Source organism: Aythya marila (genome assembly GCF_965140915.1).
Source record: "Aythya marila genome assembly, chromosome: 7".
NCBI classification, from domain to species: domain Eukaryota; kingdom Metazoa; phylum Chordata; class Aves; order Anseriformes; family Anatidae; genus Aythya; species Aythya marila.
In genome coordinates this window covers 25,888,473-25,907,555 of record NC_139048.1, presented here as the reverse complement: position 1 = coordinate 25,907,555, position 19,083 = coordinate 25,888,473, and the positions used below count along the sequence as shown (strand labels likewise).

At 36.5% G+C, this 19,083-nt stretch overlaps 1 protein-coding gene across 1 annotated transcript in view; it reads right to left on the bottom strand.

Moving 5' to 3' along the window:
- Nucleotides 1-243: 243 nt before the first annotated feature.
- Nucleotides 244-19,083, bottom strand: part of RET (ret proto-oncogene) — an 83,549-nt gene continuing 64,709 nt past the window's right edge. Inside the window, exons 12-20 of the mRNA XM_082765284.1 lie at nucleotides 18,727-18,874; nucleotides 14,962-15,069; nucleotides 13,185-13,399; nucleotides 12,956-13,078; nucleotides 11,487-11,557; nucleotides 7,074-7,211; nucleotides 4,837-4,936; nucleotides 3,657-3,804; nucleotides 244-1,742 (exon numbers count right to left, since the gene is read on the bottom strand). Coding sequence (XP_082621410.1) covers nucleotides 1,585-1,742; nucleotides 3,657-3,804; nucleotides 4,837-4,936; nucleotides 7,074-7,211; nucleotides 11,487-11,557; nucleotides 12,956-13,078; nucleotides 13,185-13,399; nucleotides 14,962-15,069; nucleotides 18,727-18,874 — 1,209 coding nt within the window. The 3' untranslated portion in view covers nucleotides 244-1,584. The remainder of the gene's footprint in view (nucleotides 1,743-3,656; nucleotides 3,805-4,836; nucleotides 4,937-7,073; nucleotides 7,212-11,486; nucleotides 11,558-12,955; nucleotides 13,079-13,184; nucleotides 13,400-14,961; nucleotides 15,070-18,726; nucleotides 18,875-19,083) is intronic.

The window sequence follows — 19,083 nt, the reverse complement described above, 5'->3', positions numbered from 1 at the left end:
CACAAGTGAACCCCTTTTGTATATATAGCTGTATCAGCTGTATGCAAGCATTACACAACACGGTAATTGTTGGTACAAAGAAAAACTCACTCTGCTTAGTGCTTATCTGATGCAAGGACAGAACAGAAGATCATATCTAAAAGTGAAGTTCTCTAAATTTTAACACAGCACTTTATATCCCACTTTTTGTAACACGAAAATCTGGTTTTGGCAGTCTGACTCTTGTTTCTGAAATCACAAACTTTAATGGAAACAAAGTTGGTACACAAAACAACATCTGAAAACAGCTAAATTGGATTCTAAGTGACAGGAGTAAGCTTTGGTAGGATTGGATTATTTAGAATAACCATCACAACGTTAACAATGAGTCACTCGGGATTTACATCCCAACATTTGTAGCAAACAAAAGTTATCTTTAACCATATTAGATTACAAATAAAGACGAAAGTAGTGCTGATCATTTACTCTTCCACATAGAACACATGACCCATAGGCAGATAAGTTTCCTAAATATCAAGTCAGTGTTGTAAGAACATTTTTGTATTTCACTGTAACAAATTCAGATGACAATTCCTTCGTATGGGTTCATTAAGAGTACTGGACCACTTTTGTTGTGCAAGTGTTGCTTACTCGTAACTTTCAAGATAATAGCTTTATTTGGAACTATGTCATGGCAGTGTCCTGTGCATGGCAGTGCATCCAATTTTGAGCTGAGAGGAGGGCTCCAACCCACTGAACGTGACTGCAAACAAAATCTCTACTTTAATTCAATCTAAGAAAACCTGTACAGTCCAAATTGGACTCATAAAAGGAACTATGATTGTACAAGACTGTACGTTTTAGCATTAAGATGTGTATGATGGAAAGTAAACTGTCAGATGAACACTCTTGATTGCCATCAGTCTATAGAGCATATCTCGTATCAAATTTATCTCCATTGTGCTAAAGGTAAGAGCAGTTAAAACTAATAAAACAAACTCTCTTCTCATTAAGACAATACGATACATTTTACAAGACTTCAAATGTTGAATTTCAAGTCCTCTATTGAGTTACTAAATGTTTGCTTCCAAACCAAGATACAGGCTTCATTAGTGCCAACATCATTGTAACACTTCTCATCTGATAGCAAGCTCAGTAGTTTGGGAGCGTTATTTCCCCCTCGCTTCCATATATTTGTGCTTCCTGCTTAGATCAAGTGGTCATATGCTAACAGCCATTATAAAAGTAGCAGTTCAAGTACGTTTTCCCATCCAAGAAAGCTGTAGAGTACAGGATGGTTAATCTAAAAACAGTGAGAACGAACTGCAGAGCCATTTGCAGTAACAAGTTGCCAAACGGAACCATATGCAAGTGGCAATCTAAAAAGAAGTACTGAAACTACAACTCTTATCCAGCCTGATATGCTTTCTGAAAGGGGAAATCACCAATTTTAGCCTTCAGCATGAATAACACACTTCAGAAACTACTAATAAAAGAGTTTGCCAATCTAAAAGTTGTTGGTTGTACAAAGAACGAGCCAATGGACTTTCCATTCTTTGCATGTTTTTTCCCCTCATGAGTCCATTACCTTTCGCAAAGAAAATTTTAGCTATCAAACTTGTCCATAAATTTTGCCGCTGAGTGTGAAACCATCCAGTTAGCATATACACTATCATTTGCATATCTTGAAAACACAGAGTTAGTGCCATCGAATCTTGTGAGTGGAACGGGGCTCTCCTCAGGCCAGTTCGGGTATGACATGCCTAAAAATGAAAACAGATAATTTTTTCTGCACTGAAGAACCATAACTTCACGTGCAGACAGTAAGGCCCTTGGCAAAACTCCCTTCAATATTTCAAGCCAGTCCACTGGATTTTGTCCCAAATAATTAATATAAATGACGTTTCACAATTCCTGAAGCATAAATTCAGATGTAGGCAAAATTCTGAAAAAAATAAAGTGCTTTCTTGATAAAAAAAAAAAAAAGTGCGCACGCACATGTGCATAATAAAAGCTAATAATTTCTCTTTTGATAAGCCTCCAGCTTTCCATTATTTTATTTTTTAATGTTCTTATAGCAATGCATTGGTTTGCAAGAGGAAGTTCTTGCTGTACTGAAAGTGCTCCAAGAATTAATAAACCTATTTGGGACAGGATCCAAAGTTCATTTCAATCACTGAGAGTTATTTCCACTTTCTTAAATAGGTGTATTTCACCCTTGCCTTGAATTGGTTTTGGGGGACACTCTCATACCCTCACCAGGGATCCCCTGCTTAATTTTATAAAATCCAGGAGCACAACTGTGCAAAGTCCAACAAAGTCCTGAGCACTCTTGCATTGATTCAGCATTTAAGCATGTATTTAAAGCATGTAATTATTTGCATCAAATCCAGTGATGTTTCTCAGTTGAGGCACAGGGGATCACCAAATTGGAAACAGAGTGCTTAGCACCATGCCAAACCAGCTGTGCAAGGAGTCAACTACACCAGGGTCAAGATTTTCAAAAACAGAAATCTTTTGTTGCTTATCATATATTCAGCATCTGCCATCAACCTCAGTGGCAGCTTTTCCTGCTACTGCATTCTTTTTACAATCTGTCCACTGAGCGCCCCAAAGTGAACGTGGGTTGGGGGAACCTATTAAAAAAAATATAGCTAGGGTGTAGATAAAAGTAGACCTAAAGCCAGGTATTAATGGCAACTTTTAAGCTACAAGACCCAACTTTTCAGAAGTCATACTACTTGAAGAATGAAAAAAAATATCTATAATGTTAATAATGTCTAAAAACATGTAAAATATTTAATCAGGAGACAAAATATAGGAGTTTTGGCAAGAACCGTTTTTACTGTCCATCTCACCATCACAATATGAAAGCATATGTTCTTTTTAAAAACACTTGCTACATCATTCAATCAGGATTTAGTACTGACATTTTTGTAATAAATCAAAGGACGTGAAAACAGCTGAGTACTTTCAAAATGCCTGTTGTTAAGTCACTTTTCAAAGGGCTTTACATGTTGATTTATCCTGTATATAATACTTATATACAGTATTTCTACCTTCTGTATATGATAGTCTGATTTCATTCACATTATATAGACATCTCAGCTTACAGATCCAGAATGCATTAACAGCAGCTGAAATTTAGAAATCCATCTCAATAAAATAAAAATGTTGCAAATGGGTCCTATCATTTAGCTGTGGTAAAAATAATTAAAAAAACATCTATTAAAAGAAGTCTATTGCTTAAATTAGAGGTGCAGATTCTAACATACTTTAAATGCTCCTAGTCCCCCCCCAACAGGATAGTTGAATTACATACTCATAAGCATTTTGTATTTCCCCTGAGAATACTTCCCTGATCTTTTTTTTTTTTTTAATTTTGTTTTACTGTATGATATCTAGTCATTTTACTTATTTTCACATCCTTTTGAAAGCGTTTATTTTAAACACAGCTGCAAAATGACTAAAGGATGTTCTTGATGCAAACTTTGACATTTACCAAAAGAAAAAACAAACAAACAAACAAAAAAATCCAAAAGAAGCTTCCAAGCAAATTTTGATTGGCTTCATTCAGACAAGAAACACTGCAATGGGGTTACAGAGTCTGAGAACAGTGCAGAAGAAAAATCATTTTTTGTGTTGCTAGAATCTAGTAAATGCATGTGAAATTCTACCATAGAGTTTGTTTTCAATCCATGTGGAAGGGAGGGTTCGAGGGAGGGGAGCATTATTACAGTCCACGAGAGGTGTCTCCTCTTCTGAGAGCCCATCATCATAAAGTAAGGAATCAGAAGGGGTGGAAGCCGCAAGATCTAAGTAGTCCTAAGAAGTGAACACACAAAAAGCTGGGTTAAAGTACATAGGAGTGTGTCTGGTTGGGTATTAAGGCTAAACATGCATCTGGTTTCTTTGAATCAAGCAACTACAAACCTCACTGCATTTGTCTTTGGATTGTACTTCTACCACCAGGCTAGGCTCTCCTACTCTGAAGCACCTTTGGAAATGACTGATTTGCCAGCACACTAGACATGCTATGTACATATTAATACTTCCTTTACTTAATTCTGTGTATCAGTAAAACAACCAAGAAGTTGGTTGTACCAGCTGACTTGCTTGACCTTCAGTTTCTGTTATGCCCAGTATCTGTGTATGCTTCATACATATATGCTTGAACGAGAAGGTATTCAGATCTCCTCATCTTTGTACACAAGGTAAACACTATCAAGTTCCCAACTGTCCTAAGAGTCAGTGCATTCACTCTGTTTCTCATTTGAATCTATGGCCTACACCCCAAACCCATCACATAACTAGCAGATTTTAAAAAGAAGTGTGTATGTGCAGGTAGGTGTATATATATATGCATCTTCTACACATGTGCAACTTGGACTTATTTTCAGACCTCAGCATCCATTTTTCCACAAAAGTCTCTACAGGGTTATAATGGTTTTAAAGTAACTCTGAATGGTGAAATCATACAGCTTTCATATCTCTGTTGCTATCACCATATTATTAAATCAGATTCACAGAAATACTGAACTCTTAGTTCTAGGGTTTTTACTCAGGGTTATTCATCCAGCAGTGCAATTTAGGAGTAATCTTTTACAGCAATTTGTTTGTTCACTGAGGAAGCTAGACAAACTAAGGATAAGTCATCTTCTACACAGGTTTGAAATCAAAGCCACTACGTGAGGTAATATTGCTTTCAAAAATTGGGATGCATTTGGAAGAAACTGATTAAATGCTTTAAAACTTTTGAAGAGTAATGGTTTTTAAAGAAAAAAAAAAATACCATAAATTCTGTATATTCAGACTCTCATGATTAGAAAAAAAAGAGTTATGCTTGCTCACACTTACCCTACTCTTCACCATCATTTTCTCTAGTTCCTTGCTGATCTCAGCAAATGTTGGTCTTTTATCTGGTTCTTGCTTCCAACAGCGCAACATCAAGTTGTACCTGTGATTCCCCCCAGGTGGAAAAAAAGTATATGTAAGAAGTGGGTCAAATTTCTGTTCAAATAATTTATAGCACTCAAGTTCAACCACACCCTGAAGGCCACAATTTACATCTTTTTTTTTTTTTTTTGGTCATGTTTGCTGTTAAACATTCCCCTGAATTAATGACCGACATTCACAAGAATGGGCTTTTATTTTCCTGAGCCTTTATGAGTTGAAATGATGATGCACTTTGCTGTCCTTGTAGGACTGCAATCGAAGGTTTCATTATTTCTCAAAGAACCACCTCATGTAGGCAGCATGCCAGATTTCTAAGTGATTTTTTTTTTTTTAAATTTGCCAACAACTTTAAAGAAATTTGTGTATCATCACTGATGTGCGTCTCACAACTTGGAAAACTGCTGTTATGTCAGAGAGTTAAACTTTGCTGCTTATGCATACCTTTGGAGAGAAGATTGGCTTTGCTGTACACAAGAGACTGAAAATAATCCTTACTGTTCTTGCAGAAACACCCCCCTTAAATGTTTACCATCTTCATTTATTTAAATACTGAAAAGTTTCTGTAAACTTTGCTTTGAAGTGAAGTCTTGAGGAAATACTATACCTAAGACAACTTGTATAAACTGATGTTCTTTGACTGCTTTTTATTATTATTTCTTTATTTCCACACCAAACTCTATAGAAGGCAAATTAAAAGGGAACAGAATTAGTTTTACAGTCAACTGACTATTGGACATATGCTAACTTCTGGACATGTAACTCCCAAACCCTGCGTGCCATTTTTGTTATTCTTCTAGCTCAAGTATTTTCAAGACTAACAGATCTACACCATCACAAAACTGTTCTAACTGAGGAAACAGTTGACTGCAAGAGCTACAGAAAGCTCTTGAAGAACACTGCATTTTCTGCCTCCTCCTAGATTTCTTTTTTACTTGACTGTACGAAGTAGAGAATACAATTGAAGAAAATAGTCCCCAAAGTGAGCTCACAAAGACTGTCAGTAAAATATTCAAAGGAAACAAACAAAAAAAAATCTAAACTAGTCAGAAAACCATGATATGGCTTGAATGGAAACTTAGACACTGTCAAGCTAGCCTAACATAAGAAGCATCAACGCTGTAACACATGTTGAAGGCATAAGGTCTTATTCCCTTCCGAGATGGAACAAACAAAATAATTAGATTATTTTCTGGAGGATATTTACCAGTGAAACTTGTAAACTTCTACCCTGTTCTAGGTTGAGAAGTTCTTAATGTTTTTCTCCATATGCAATATTAAAAAAAAGATAGTTATATTATTTCTACTGTATTTTCTTTTTCATGTGGCCAAAGCATATCCTTCATATTAAAAATCAGTTAAGGTAGACACCATAATGATAACTTTCTGGTAACTTTCTTAAAAACAAAAAAACAAACAAACAAACAAAAAAAACAACACAGACAGACCATGACCAGATTTGCAGGCTGAACATAAAATTATGCTTTATCTCCAAGTGCTATGTGAAGAACCAATGAGAGGAGGTATATCACACAGAATTTTAATAAATCAATCAATAAAATATGAATTATCTCCAAACAGAAATTGTAATGGGCTTATCAGGTCACAGAAAAATTATGTAAAGACTTCCAGGTCAGGATACCTTTTCTCCCATGTAATGCCAGGACATTCAGATAATTAATACCAACAACTGTGGATGGAATGTTTTCATTATTTGCTGAAAAGTACTCAAATGTTTTCCTGAATATTTTAGCTAGCACTGATTTATGAAAATCTCCTTCTTACCTCAAAAGTTTTGAATATTCAAACTGATTTCATTGATTGGCAAGTGTTACTGAATAGGCCAGATATTTGGGATGTAGCTGCAAACATTGAGTTGGTAATTCCTTTCCTGTGCTTTACTGTTCATTAATTTCATTACATTCTTTTGAGTACTCCACATTTTGATTATACTTCTGAGATATACAGAAGAACCATTTATGGGGTATTTATTCAAACCTTTATATATGTGTGTGTGTGTGTGTGTGTGTGTGTGTGTGTGTGTGTGTGTGTGTGTGTGTGTGTGTGTATGTATACATACACACATATATATAAAATTTAAGAGATGTTTAATGAATCTAATCAAATCAAGAAGTACTTACATTTCTTCACTGCAGTTTTCTGGTCTCTCCATTCTATAGCCTGTTTTTAGGAGGTTAAAGAGTCTTTCAGGAGCAATACCTGGGTAGGGATTGCCTCCCAAAGTTACAATCTCCCACAGCAGAACTCCAAATGACCATCTGAAAAAAAAAAAAAAAAAAAAGAAAAAAGAAAACGAGCTTTTATATACAGTAGTAGGTTTCACGAGCTTGGTGTGGCTTTCACCCAACAGATCTCTTTCTAGTGTTTTAAGAAACCAACCAAATTCAAAATGTTGCTGAGCCAGAGGTGCCACGCAGGGTCATTGTTGTCACCATTTGTAATGAATGTCACCATTCATTACAAAGATTAGGAACCAAGGAAGTAGAAATAAGGGCTGTCCCTCTTTTATCCTTTGACAAAAGCTGTGTCCTGGGAAGTCCCATCTTCAGCAGAAAGTCCTCCCTACACATGGTGTCCCAGCTCAAAGGTTGGTTCTTGTTCCGTGTAGTGCTCCTGGAGATGCTTTTTTCTATTGGCTATCCCCTAATTAGCACTTACAGTCCTAATCACACGACTGTCTAAATTTACAGAAGCTGGCTTAACCAGTTACCAAACTGAAGACAGTTTGCTGTCCTCACTGTGAGGTTGTTTTTCTTTATATGTGCCATGAGTTTATTTCAGTCACAAGCAACACCTTTGATGTCAGCTGCTATGTTTGGCCCATTCACTCATTCAGGACTTAATTTACTACTTGGAGATAATGAAAGAAGAGGAAATAATCTATTGTGGAAATAGCAAATGACTAAAATGTAGTTTAACAGAACAGAAAACAGAAGAAGCTGTTTTCCAAAAATGAACAGAAAAAAGAATGACTTAAACTCATTTTATTGATGAACTCAAAGAAAGAATTTTTTTTTTTAGTGGATTGGAAATATTTAGATAAAGTTAGTCCATCTTGGAGGGCAAACTATGAGAAAAGAGGCATAAGTATTTTTTCTTCCCTTAGTGGAAGCCTTATTCTATATACAAAGAAGCTACAAATTACTGGGAATCTGCTCGACTGGGAGAACTTGCCAAAATTTAGATGTTCAAAATGAAGGAAGCCAGCCAACACTGTCTGTTTCACTAAAAGGGGACACTCAATTGGATGCATCTGGAAGCAAAATTGCATACAATTTATGACAAACGTTAGCTTTTGTAGTCTCATTGGGTAATTTCTCTGAAAACTGCACTTTCAAGAAAATTTTGGGAAAGGTTATACATTTAATGGCAAAACAAGGAAAACGTCTAATTCCGTTTGAAAATTCCATCTCAAAATTTTAGGAGCAGAACTCACTTTTTTGTGAGAGGACTACAGTCCAACTGTACTGCTCACATGTTGAAGAAAAATGGTAACCCAAAAAGTACAGCAAAAAGAGGCAGAAAATCCAAACTACCAGTTTCACGCAGTCCTGAATAGTTATGCTGCAGCTATTCTCCTTGATGCCATTCATTGAATTAATTTTTAATCACTCTGCACGTTCTTGAAAGCTAATGAATATTTATAACATTTTAATATACTTTATTAATATACCACCTCATACCCTTTTTAAAGTCAATTATACTCTAGCATCAGGTTGTAATACTGTCCATGATTAATTCAAAATAAACTCTAGCGTGGCAGGTTTTATTTTTAAAATCCATCTCCTCTGCTTAAGAGGAATTTTTCAGAATGTGGAAGGTGGAATCACACGACTAATTTCTTAATTAGCTCATGTTGTTTTTTGTAAATGGGCACACTAGAACAGAATGCTGTAGAATGCTGCAATGTTTTCAAATTGTTATACTAATTGAGCAGTATGGGAGGATAAATGTGGTATGAAAGTTTTCCCGCTGCACTGTTTATCAGTGAATAAAAATGTGATCAGAAAAAGCTGGAAAAGAGAAAAAATAATAATGTGAACAGGAAGACAGTAAGCTAGCTTTCCACTGATGTCACCAACCTCTGAATCAAAAAGGGATTTTGTGAATGCTGGCAAGTGGTAGTGCTATTAAGCACTGCTAACCACTAACTACATAGAAAGGCTTTAAAAGGAAAAAGCTGGAAAACAAATACGGAGTATGAGAAAAAATAGCATACTGCAATGGCTGTTGAATTTATTAACATATGTTCACCTCAGATATAATTGCATCACCACAAAGAATAAGGAATATTATAAAATAATCTTTGCATTGAGTGTGATTATCTAAAACTAAAATCAGTGCTGCAAAGAAGTAATTTATTTATCAGTTTGCTATGCTGTTGGAACGCCAGTCATGGAAACTTGTACTGGAGATGATTTTCTTTGCAGTTCTGTGTCTCTCTCAGAAGGGAATTTGCTAAATTAGGTGCTGCTATAAAATAGTCTTGGATTACTGACATGTATAATGCCATGAATAATGAAGGTGACCTCACCAGTGAGTCAAGTCTGTGTGCAAGTGTGGCAGCTACGTAGACCTTTGGTTTAGTTGCACTGAAGAGGAATTACAAGGCACAATGCATGCTCTGTTAAGAATACCCAGCACATCTCCAAGAAAGCTGCTACATCTGCATAGCAGTGCACAAAGGTAATATCTGGGAAGATCTGGGAAGTTGTCCAGCTACACAGCATCACTAGGCTGCCCTGGGCTCTGAGCTAGCCTGTTTGAGACCAGGCGGGCATCAACTGCAGAATTGTTGTATCACGTGTATGAGAGAGGTGCTCCTGAGCTTAATCACAGCCCATCAGGAAAACAAACAGGGAGAGTTGGGTGGTGAGGCATTGGAACAGGCTGCCCATAGAAGCTGTGGATGCCCCATCCCTGGAAGTGTTCAAGGTCATGTTGGATGGGGCTCTGAGTAACCTGGTCTGGTGAGAGGTGCCCCTGCCCATGGCAGAGGTGTAGGAACTGGAAAAACTTTAATGTCTCATCCAACACAAACCATTCTGAGATTCTATGAATCGATCAATGGCAGTGGATCCAGGAGATCAGTCAACAGTCCACAAAAGGGCAGTTACATGGCAACACAATCTCTTTCTGGCCCTAAACCATAATGCAAATTGGAGAAAACGGAAAAAAAAAAAATAACGTATGCTTGGAATTTTTAAAAAGAATTTTTTAATTGTCTGGGAAAGGTCACTGTGAAGAAGCAGGTCAGCACAATCGATACTCTGAGGAGGAAAAAAAGAAATGGGGGGTTGGACCCGATGATCTTTCGAGGTCCCTTCCAACCCCTACAGTTCTGTGATTCTGTGAAATCCAGAAAGAGCTGCAGACAGGCCTTAGTAAAATTTATGTTCTTCTGAGAATTGCACCTACTTTTTTCTTACTCCAAATGAAACAAACAAACAAAAGAAATATTTTGCTAATTCATTTTATAGGGAATTTCCAAGTTAAGAAAAATAATTCATTTCACTAGCACTGTTCTGACCTGCAGAGAGAAGAGTAAAAACTGAATAAAATTATTTTTAAAAGTAAATATCAAAACGTTCTGAAGTGAAATGCCCTTGAGATCAGTATGTTTTATGCCATTTGAGTTTAATGAAAATATTGCTTTAGTCAGATTCTCTTTTAAGGGGTGTTTGGAAGGTATCCAAAATGCCACCTGGCAGAAGATCAGGCATAAGTACTGCTGCTTTTGCAATCCCTTAGAATTTCTTTGGCTTAAATAAATAATACTTGGTTTTACAGTGTCTGCCTGGTGACTAGCCACAACCACTATTCATCCCAGAGAGAAAGGAATGTGAAAGTATATGTTCCTGAGTTAACTGTATAGAAACACTCTTCTGCTGGGCTCCTTCCTCATCAGGCAGTAAAAAACAGCTTTGCTGTGGTAGTTTTGCAACCTACTCATCACATCACAAGTAGAAGCACATCTTCAGAAACTTAGTTTCCCTAACGCTGCAGACAAGCTTGCATCCTGGCACTGGAACCAGACTGTTCCCCTAAGGTGTGAGCTGGCTGTCATTAAAATTAATTGGACATAAAAATTAATTATGTCATCGATTGCAATAGGAGTGAATTCAGACATAACATCACTCCTTTCTTCCCACTCTATCCTGTATCTGCTGGCAGGTGTTATGGACAAGTGATGAACGAGAACTGAGCGCTTTGGTTACAATCATTATCATTAGCAAAGGTTAATGATTTTTGTCTAGATCTTCAAAGGCCATCACCTCACATTTACAGATCCAACCCTTGTTGATTTCAACAGGAATTATGTACCTAAATAGCTCTCAAAATTTTTCCCTCAGATTTAATTCAAGAGCAAAAAAATCAGATATTAGTGCCAGAAAATTGTGCCATCCAGGTTGTGTTCTTTACATCTCTGTCTAAGTGTAACAGCTTTGACTACTACATAGACTATTTTATTTCCTCCTTTATCACCTTAAGCAAATGCATAAAGTGTAAAGAAAGCCAGAATCGAAACTTACACATCGCTTTGTGTTGTATAGATATGATCAAATAGGGATTCTATGGCCATCCATTTAACAGGTATCCGACCCTAGGAGGGGGGGGGGGGGGGGGGGGGGGAAAAAAAGGCAATTACTGGTCAGAAAATTAAGCTTCCAAGTGGAAAAAACAACTTTTTTTTTTTCAGTAACAGATACTCTATTCATATTTTAATATATTCCAATGGACTGAATGATTTAGCATTTAATAGGAAAAAGTGAAGAGAATAATTGTAAGAATTTTTTTTAAATGACTGAATTTCATGTTCATTCCTTCCAAACACTTCAGTAATCTAATTAAGTACAATACTACTTTTTATTTTTTCCCCATATTGTTATCAGCTTGAGCCAGATAAACTCAACTATCCTCTAATAAAATTTCATCCAAAAACATATGGTTTTCAACCGTGAATGTTTTTCTTCTAACAGAAAATACTCCATTGCTTTTAGGAAATGGACAAATGCAGAAATGATGGGAAATGATGATTAAAGAAGAAACCTTTGGTTTCAGAACCATTGCTGGACAATCATAGTCAATTATAGGGTACTAAATTGGGTCTGCAAGTTGCTATTTTCCTTTGTTAGGGACTCACTGTTGAAATCTGAGACATATCCATGCCACTCGGCTTTGAAAAATTTCATAAATGTTTCATAACCTTAGCAATATCAATAACATTAATAAGCCATATATTCTCCTTATTCTCATGAAATTCATATATACATAACAACTGTTTCAGTAAGTTTTAAACATATCCCTTTTCCTTGCTCTCGATAACTCATCTTTTCCCCTTTTCACTATGCAAGAAGACAGATGTTCTGTTAAACTCTATGGTGACAAGTGTATTTGAAGTAAAGAGCAAATATCCATTCAGTACATCAACACCCTACCAAATAAAATGGAACTGCATTTATGTAAATGCATCATTCGTAAAACACCAAGCAACTGGTATGTAAAACACATGCATCATAATACAGCTAATGCATATGGCAAAGACCTTTTTATGTATGATCATGTCTTCCAAAAAGTCTTTTTCTTTCCAACTTATTTTACCTTATAGAACACATTCACACAAACAGCACTACTGGCCTAAAAACAAACAAACACCGAAAGCTAAACTTAAAATTCACAATATTTACACAAATATTTTCGTAAAATTTTAAGTTTAAAAAATATAGGTATATTTACAAATGAGGAGAATGAAGAGAGGAACTAACAGTGACTTAAATATGATAATTTTTACATATATTACTGTCCTGCTAGTTAGGCTTATCATTTTGTTTCATCTTCATTTGTTGTTCTTTTAAATTTAAGAGAATTATTCGTAGTTAATTGTTGTCATTATTTATAAAATTAGCTATTATCTTTTTCTTCTGTGCTTAGGTCCTGCAGTATAAATTCTCTCTCTTGATTAGGCAATAACTCTCACAACTCTTTTTAACATTCACTCTACCTTGCTCCTCTTGACATATGAATCTTCTTCATACACATCACGGGATAGGCCAAAATCAGAAATCTTCATTTTGCGCCCTTCTGCCACCAGTACATTTCTGGCTGCTAAATCACGATGAACAAGCTTTTGAAAGAAACCAACAATAGTGTTTATGCTTCTTGTGGAGGAACAGACTGCTACATATCCATCTGTCACAAGGACATGCTCAGATCACTATTACGTGCTCTACCTTCATTTCCGCAAGGTACTGCATTCCTCGAGATATCTGCCATGCAAATGATATCAGATCTCCCATTGTTAAGGCTCTCTCATCAGGGTTATCCAAATAACTTGAATTTCTGTTACCATCACTACCCACATAGCTTGGTCCCACTTTTCGACTTTCCCTGAGAAAACTGCGCAAGGAGCCATATTTAGCGTATTCCACAATTAAATACAGAGGGCCTGAAAGAAGCACACACATCGATAAGCTTGCAATTAACAGATAACAGTTTTTGATTTTTTTCAAAACAGTCTCTTCTAATCAACATGTTGTTTTCAATAGTTAGTGGTTCCAGAAACCTTTCTTCTTCACATAGAAGGCACTGAGTCAGCCACAGAATTTTTTTCTAGCTTACATCCTCTATGCAAAGTGAGTGAGTTTCAGCCTAAATCAAAGCTAAATTCAGGCTCTAGCCTATTCTCTCACCTGGATAATTTGAGACTGAAAAAATACAACCTTCTTAAAAATCAGACCTGTGAAACAGCCTGAGTTAGAGAAGCTTTAAAAAAGCAACCCAAACCCAAAACTCTTTCCTGTAGTGCATGATGCTGAGCTCACAAATCATCTGCTAATTTCAGTGTTGTATTTAAGGTGCCTTTTCAGAGCACTTAAAAACATTCTGACATTTCAATCCATTAGCTTCTCCTCCCTATTACCCACATGAATAATATCCACTCAGTGTGTTAATGCTAAATACATTTGTCTGCTCTATCAAAACCCTCCCACCCCATACACCAATGAATTCGCTTGATATTTATTAAAAGCCTGTGACTCAGAAGCTGTTCACTTCCTTAGGGATGAAAAGATACATTGTACTGAGAAGAAAAAAATAAAAAAATCCCGCCCCGATGGTTCATTACCTTACCAAAACTCAGTGATGACTCAATCCTGAATTATATTCTCTGTCTACAACTAATAGTGCCATCTGCAACAAAACTGGATGAGCAAAGAAGGCAGGCCTTAGCGCAAGGTTGCCACATATATACTGTAATTTTAGGCTGCAAAAATCACAAACTCTTTAAGGGAGAAGGACCACAATTAGAGACACAAAAGGAAGAGAATGTTGCCATGCATACCCATTTAACATGAACAGAAATTATCCAAACTGATTCCCATGCACATCAGTGAAAATTTGCTCCACTGGAAGTCTTAATACATAGATCTGAAAATTTCTTCCCTCTTAAAATATACCTTTCAATGACTGTGGCTTTTAACAAATATCACAGTAAGAGAAAGACAAGTTTTGTGACAGAACAGGAAAATTGCATGTCAATCTAAACATCAAGCTCTACTTCAACAAAGAGATCTGTAGTTGTTAAAAACAAACAAAAAAACCTCACTCCCTGACTCAGGCCTCAAAGCACTGTTATAGTATGAATAATAGTAAGAACAATGAAAGCTCCATTAAACTTTAAATATAGTCTGTATCTAAAAGGTTTACTGAGCAATAGTAATAGGAAAATACATACTGTTAGGAGGCAACTAGTAGTAGAATGATTAGTTTCCAAATAGCTTCAGAATCAAAATGAGTATAGAAAATACCCTGGGAAAGAATGTTAGTTAAACTGAATTTGCATTTCCTCTTCCCTTCAAAGTTGCTTGTCTTAAATGCCCTCATTTTTGAGTCAGGAGCATATTTAAAAGGTGTGCCATGTTTTTAAGCAGTAGTCCAAACTCAACAATGAAGTGTTGTTTATTTCCTATTTTGAAGTTTTCACCTTAATAACGAGTTTCTAATATTTACCATCTTGACTGCAGGCTCCATGAAGTTTGATGACATGAGGGTGGTTCACCTGTTTCAAAAGGTTGAACTCTGACAGCAGATCTCGCAGCTCGCTCTGGGAAGCATTTTCTGCAGGTGTCCAAAAACATAGTTCTGGTTAGAAAAGCATTATCCGAAAGTTCTCTTCATACCATCTGAATTTTGAGATGCACCATTTATCGTGGAATTATGAATTCTTAGAAAACTCTTTCCCACAGGAGAGAAATGTCCACCGTCGTGCAGTCACTCATATGGCAAATAAGACAGCTGCTGTTCTGACTGGGTGAGCTGCCATCATCACCCCTGTGCCCTGATACAAAGGGCTACACAAAGAGCAGGTCAGCCAGCAATCACAAACAAGAGCCTTCAGTGTCTTGCAGATGCTATGAAATTATGACAGATCTTTTCCTGTGTTCTAAAGCTATTTCTAGGGTGAATCAGACCAAACTAAGAAGCATGTGAAAGCCTTTTTTTTTTTTTTTTGGCTGAGCAAGCAAAAAATACTTGCTCAGTTATCTCCCTACAATTTAATCCTCTTTCTCCAAAACAATTTTTTCAATGCAGCTAAAATTGGCTTATCTACTGGCTTACCATTGTAGCACACATCCAGATTAAGAGTTCAGAAGCTAAATGTACAGGTCAGATTGATTTTACTGGGAGACATATCTGCTGTCTTTGCCAATGCCAGTGACAGTAGTATGACATTATGTAGCCCCCAGAGATTTCCTTAGGCTTTCAAGCATTTTGTTTTTGCCAAATTCATCTTATAATCTTCCTCTTTGAACATAATGGGGATTGAAGGAGATGTTACTTATAAAGAAACCACAGGTCAGAGCTAAACCTTTGTGTGCCTCATCCTTAATGTCCTTGACACAGAGCATCTCCCTGTATTGTTCCTGTATAGAGCTGTTATCGGGCAACTTACAATTATATACTGGCCCTTACTTTAAGTTAATTAGAAAAAAAAAAACAACACACCTCACTTTCTGATTTTTGTTACTATACTGTTTGCTTTTCTGTGAAGGTAGTAAGCACCAAAAGGATACATTTAACATACCCATTTAAAATGTGTGTGCTCATAGTTTGCCCTGGTTACAATAATATTTGATTCTGTTCTACTGTATGTTGGTATTGGTCTACTATACATCATCTGCTTATATTATCTTACAGAGAACCTATACTCAGACTTGAGTCTTCTGCCTCACAGGAAGTGCAATATTAGATGGTCACTCACTACTTGTAAGCAGTACAAGAAACATTAAGTTAGCTAAACCAAAACCAAACAGTATGAACTGTGAAAAGTTTATTTTTCTAGCTCTGGGACTGCATAGTATGTGCAAGAAGATAAGTTCCCTGGGGGCCCTGCTTGTCTGTATTCTTGAAAAAGCACCTTCTATAGTTGACAAATGGACATTATTAGCTCTGAAGCTTTATGCCCCTTGTTTTCAGCAAACATTGAATGATATCTATGTACTTGTTTGATGGTGTTGCCCACTTCAATTTTATTCTGAGGGCTTTCATATCATGCAGGATACATACTAGTAAAGTGCTAGAAAAGGACTGAAAAAATTTCTCCCTCTGTTCCTTTAAATCTCCATCCACAGCTCCAAGACTGTTTTGGCTCAGCTAATTCCTTACCTTTCCTTGTTCCTTCCCCAGAACATCACACCAAATTGACAAAGTAGGAGAAGTCCTACCTCATTATGTTCTTAATCACAGGTTGTGCCAAACTACACAGTTAGGAGGAGATACCAGGAAGGAGGTATCTTTTAAGAAATAAGCAGGAGACTTTCTGTGATAATTTACTGGCTTAAAGATCAGGCAACATAGAGTCCCTAATGCTAGGATAAGTAACCCTTTGCATCTGAGTATAAATCTGGTTCTACTGTATGTAACAAGGATAGGTTGGTCAGTGGTGGTCTGATCCAAAGTAACTGTCCTTTATCCGTGGCAGCATTTTATAGACCACTTTGGACTAAAGCAACATTTCTTACACTTGTCATGTGTTAACTGTAAAGTTAAAACAGTAATGGATAAATATTTCCAGTAATGACAAATGTTCTCCACAATCAAGTTGGAAAATGTAATTTCAGGTGACTATGTGCAATGTAATTTACATGACAAAGGGATTCATTAGAGCCCCGAGTATTACTGTAAATGTCAGACCAATTTATTAAAATAAGGTGCTTAAAATAAAGGGTTACTCCTTCCTACTGTCAATTCTGTACTTGGTAATAGCTAGGGAAAGCTGAATGTTAAATCATCTACAAGTAAAAGCAACATTTTTACCACTATGTCTTGGAATCTTAACTCAGTCACACGTTGTTGATGACAATGTGCTAGAAAATCGGTAATACTGAGTGCACAAATAAATATGAAATAACGATCATGACAAACCCATTTACAATGATATACAGGTTGTGACTTGATCATTGCAAAACTTGACTAGTCTTCACGTCTGAAAAGACTTAGTTCTAATTTTTTTCCATATGACCTATCTCTACTGAACCCCGTGCAATGTGGGCATGCACTTCGTAAACCACTTACTCTTTTGGTAAAATAATGGAATATAAAGCATTTTTGCTCTAAAGCAGCAGCAGATGGATTTTTTTCTCTTTAACCATATATATATGTTTTTAATTATAAGCAGCAACAAATAGATGAGGTCATTCAGATAAAGCTAGCTGCCCAGCTGAAGGAATCTTCTTGTATCCGTAAGCCTTTCTGAAGGTTTTTTTTTCCCCATCTTCATCCACTACTTTCCTAGGTGTCTGATACATAGGGACTACATGCATTTATGGATTAGCACACAAAACAACAGAAAAGGATACAGTTGTGTGAATAACTGACCTCCTTCACCACCATTGCATATCTAATGAAGTCATCAGGCCCAGACATTATATATGCAAAATCTGCATTCATATTTAACAGTAAAGGTGGCAAAATCTATGGATTACAAGCCACACATTCAGCCTCCACCTGAAACGTACACTAATACTGGAGAATTCTACTTCAGAGACCAAAAAACAATTAACCATACAAAAAAAAAATAATATTTTTCTTTCAATATCATTTCTTTTTCTGTATGGGAAAGAAACAAGTATAAATGGGGCCTAAAACTAAACAGAGACAGGGACAAGAGCTCAAGGTCTCATATTATATATAACATAACCTAGGAACACATTTTTTCCCTATCTTTAAAGTCTTCAGAAGAACTGAAGACACCAGGAGAAAACATTAGGCTCTGCAAGCCAGTTTGGCAGAACACCAGGTAATTGAAAAGTGTATCAGAAAGTACAAAAGTAGATGGAATTCTCAATCAGAGAAGTAACTTAAAAGGCCTATTCTGTCTCTTGCCATGATTATAACACAATTTACTTTAAAAGCACTGCCAAATAAAACTGCAGGGAAGGAGGGGAGGGGAGTGTCAGAAAGCTTTAACATGCCCTTGCAATATTTCTGTCAATGCCAACCAAAATTAAATGTATTTGCCCCGTTAAGACAGAGGATCCTTGCACATCGTTAATCAGAACCACTTGTGGAAGTCACTTATTTGTATCAACATGATGCTAGCTGCTAAAGTCAGAAATCTGTCAGAATGTAACAGACTGCTGCTGGAAGAAATGAAGGCTGTGGTACTGGTTGTTCATAGCTGACATTTTACTTTCATGTTAGCCCCTTTTCAAATCCATGCAGAAGTTACAACAAATAGTTTTCAAAACATTTCAGATGCAGATGGGAATGTACCTTTTAGCATTTTGACTGCCACAGTAGTATAGCCAGCTCTTCCCTTGAGTCTGAAAGCTGTTGCCTTGACAACCTTTCCAAATTCACCCTCTCCAAGAGTTTTACCAAGAACCAAGTTTTTCCGAGGGAATTCCCACTTTGGATCTTCCTGCAGGAGAGAAAAGAAACCCTATAAGACTAGGAAGAACAGAAGTGGCTAGCTACACCAGAGGCATTAATGTTCAATAGGAGATCATTCTTCAGGAATAGGTATACTTTGGTGTACAATTTCGGTTGCTCTTTTTTTTTTTTTTTTTTTTGGTCAATGAGTGCATTGCTAAGAAAGCTTCTGAATCTCTAAGCATTTTGCAAGTGTTT